The sequence below is a fragment of the Poecilia reticulata genome, linkage group LG12 (genome assembly GCF_000633615.1).
Source record: "Poecilia reticulata strain Guanapo linkage group LG12, Guppy_female_1.0+MT, whole genome shotgun sequence".
Lineage (NCBI taxonomy): Eukaryota > Metazoa > Chordata > Actinopteri > Cyprinodontiformes > Poeciliidae > Poecilia > Poecilia reticulata.
Genome location: NC_024342.1, coordinates 16,374,143 through 16,377,746, shown reverse-complemented (window position 1 = coordinate 16,377,746; position 3,604 = coordinate 16,374,143). Strand labels below are relative to the sequence as shown.

Genomic DNA, 3,604 nt, shown 5'->3' with positions numbered 1-3,604 from the left:
TATATATATATATATGTGTGTGTGTAAGATGAAGCAAGATGAAGCACTGCAATGATTTTTAACACGGAAAAATTACCAGAGCAGCATAATTGAAAGAGTTAAATTAACGAGAGTTTTTATTTGCCATCTATCAGTGTGCTGTAATCAGGTTTGGGGATGTGGAGCTAACATGCTGAATCTAAATATGCTAAATCTGACTGGGAACATCGACCAAAACCTTCCACAGATAGAGCAGCTACCCTAAATATGATTAGAGGACCGTAATTACGTAAGATGAGCAATCAGCGAGCTTCTATGTTGCATTAATTACAGATTTTGTGGATAAAGTGGTATTTACGTGCTGATTATTTTAGATCTTTCTCGAAGAAAGTTGGAGTTTTTCTTAGGAAAACACAGGACCGCAGCGCTGACAACATTCATTTGGACACTCCTGCTGCAGTGTGTGTGTGTGAAGGTGGTGCAGGAGAGGCAATAAAGGGCAGGTGGGTGCTTGCAGATTCATGCCCACAGACGGGTCCTGGACCTGTTAGTCAGCGGAGAAAAAACTGAAACCTGCTGGTTTCACTCAGCTACACCAAGTGAGGTTCCCTGTAATAAGCAGAAAATTGCTGTTTGCGACGCAAAGCTAATCTACCTGAGCGTTACATGCTCAGTGAATATTTTCTGGGTAAATAAATTTAGGTTTAATTGGCCTGCCTGATTGTTCTGCATATTTAATGACTCTAAATTACCAAAAAGAAAAAGAAAAAGGCTTGTCCTTACAAAAGGCATGTCACAGTTGATCTAAATTCCTACTTGTCCATAAATCCAATCATTTAATTAAATTGATGTCCTCACCGCAGACTGTGGATTTTCAATGTCAAAACAGGTTCAAAGCAAGGGCATGCTGTTATGTGTGGGCAACCTACAGACAAAAGAAGAAGAAGAAGATGAGGAAGGGGAGGAATGGGGGGGGGGGGAAAGAGACTATGTGATATCTAATCTTATCGTGTGAATCTCTCTATTGCAGTCTGCCTGGCTTTGTTCCTATTCTCTGCTTTCTCCTTCCGAGAGCCACTTGGTAAAACAAAACCACCGTTCCTAATAGAGATGCACCTGGGTTATAATTGCAGCTTCTACTTTATTGGATTGTTTAAGAAATGTGTGCCTTTGCTGGTCTTTTTTTATGTTTATTTACTCAAAATCAAAGAATTCAGAGTTGCACTTCAAAAGTCCCCCACATTTCCCCCCCTAAAAGGTGTGTTGTACTGTTTTATATTATTTACTGATTAATATTATTCAAAGGCATAACGAACCAGACCTCTTTCTGGTCCCCCAGGTTTGTCACTTGGATTAAACTCAGATCACTTACAACCATGCAGGATGGAATTAAGATGTTGCCCCCAGACAAATCAATTCTTGTAAGATGAATAAATGTTCTTCTATTGATTTATCCAGTTTCGTGATAGTTAAAGAGCTAATTGTGCATCTAAGCTACTTGGGGAAACTGATTCTGACCTCAAGGCATGCAATTTCTCAGTCCTGCCTTGAAAATGTGCACAATTCTTTTAAGCCACCTTCTGTTTCTTCTGTCTTTAATCCTCCACACTCTGTGCACAATGAGATTATTTATATATTTATTTATTTATTTATTTTCGTTAAAAGGAAGAAGCGCACAGCGAGAGAAGCTCTGAAAAAGCTGCATGAATTCAGGCACCCCCCAACTCTCGAATCTCACAACAACAGGTTGCAACCACCAAACACTTCAACAATCAATTAAGCAATTAAGCAAAATGCGCCAAAGCTCACCTTCCACCTCGTCCTCGGGCAGGTGAACAGGGGTCCGGTAGGAGAGGACATCTGGGATAGTGCAAAGCCCCTTGTACATGAACCTGGTGGTCACGGCGCGCACTGGCATTTCTGCGAGGGGAAAGCAACAACCGTGTCGCGATCTTCATAGAGCCTCGCTCTCCGGAGTTTTGACAGACCGTCGGCTACAGTCCCTGATATTTTCGGGAAAATATCAAGCGGGTGGCGATTGGGGAAAATCGCGCTGCGTAAAGTTCACCTTCACGGCACGTTTTTGTGTTGGATGATAACGGCGAAGATCGGGGCGTGTATCCGAAAGGCAGACTGTGAATTGGCCTTTGGGTTCAGTGCATAGCCTGGCATCAGCTTTCCGAAAGCCAACAGGGAAACAAAGACCGTTTGACAGAAATGGCACGTAAAACTTTTAGCACGCAGCCTGTTGAGCTCAGCTCTGTCTGTGTTCTTGTGTCGACCCACCAGATGGTAATCTAAAAATCCAACACAACAAAATAGAACGGAATGCATTAAATGTTCTTTTCTCTCTCTCTCTCTTTCCTTGGAGTTTAAGCAAACAATAATACAACTGGAAAATGAAAATCGCTACAAAATGAATCCAGCCGTGGGTCTTACTGGTTCCTATTTCGCATCTTGTTCTTTCGGTCTGTTCCTGGCAGAATCCAGTTCACTTTTCTCCCCCCTATTTCGGCATCTTGGCAAAAAACGAGAAATGAAAAAGCACAAAAAAATAAAAATAATAAAATAAGAATCGATGACAGCAGAGTGTGCGCTTCTGTAAAAGCAGATGGAGCAGCAGCAGCAGCAGCAGCAGCAGAGGAAGCGATAGCGTTGATTTTTACCCCAGTAAACGAGGCTGGAATGAAATCTTTGTCATCTAATCCTGTTTGTTTCCCCGCGGAGAGCAGTTTCAAGGGAATCCTGTGTGACCCCCGCTCATCTGATCCAGACACGCTGTATGTGGCGGCGCTCCGCTCTCTCTCTCTCTCTCTCTCTCTCTCTCTCTCTCTCTAGCCGTCTGCTCGAGCCACTTGTAGTCCTAATGAAGCGTGCTCTCTTTCACACTGCCGCTCCTCCTCTCAAGTCACCACGTAGAATGGCATTATCTGCTTTTTCTCCGCACACTCCTCCAATTTGCGGAGGTTAAAACGGTACAATATATGCGTAGCGCACCGCAAGCGGGCAGATGTTTTGCAACAGGTGAAGCTCGAACTTACTCGGTTTGCAAGCGAGTAAACTGGTCATAAAAGGAGAAGATACACGAATCCTCATTTAATATGTTTCCACAAACTCCAGTTGAATAGGGACAACATAAATTAAGCATAGTTGCAAATAAACATGCATGCAGACACGCAAGAATGGAAAATGTTAATGGGAGCTCATTGGAAACTCGGTGCTCTAAATGATCATCCTTTAGTCTTGCTATCCAAAACTCTCCCATCATGAACTCAAAATGCTTGAACTTCAGGTAAAGGAGCATCTCAACAAACTGTAACGCCATTCAAAGGTTTCTCCACTAAATCAAATGAAGAATATACTTTTCATCATATGCAGAGGGATGAATATAGGCCTACATTTTTGTCAGATTTGTTAATCATGCTAACAGTTAATGGAAACTCAAAATTCAAGTCCTCAGGAAAAAAAAAAAACAATAGAAAGTTATTTTATTTTAATTCCATTAAAAAAAACACTTTATTCAATTTAGTTGATGAATTATTAAGGAAGCCCCGTTTCCTTTTATAGCTGCCTTTTCTGCATTGTTGGGTCTTGTGTCTCTAATCTTCCTCTTGATAATACCCAA

General features: G+C 41.8%; 1 protein-coding gene across 1 annotated transcript in view; it reads right to left on the bottom strand.

Annotated features, from left to right (window-relative positions):
• cabp7b (calcium binding protein 7b) overlaps positions 1-2,818 on the bottom strand; it is a 20,046-nt gene extending 17,228 nt beyond the window's left edge. The window contains exon 1 of the mRNA XM_008424209.2: positions 1,789-2,818. Within this exon, the coding sequence (XP_008422431.1) occupies positions 1,789-1,897 (109 nt within the window). The 5' untranslated portion in view covers positions 1,898-2,818. The remainder of the gene's footprint in view (positions 1-1,788) is intronic.
• Between the last annotated feature and the right edge of the window lie 786 nt (positions 2,819-3,604).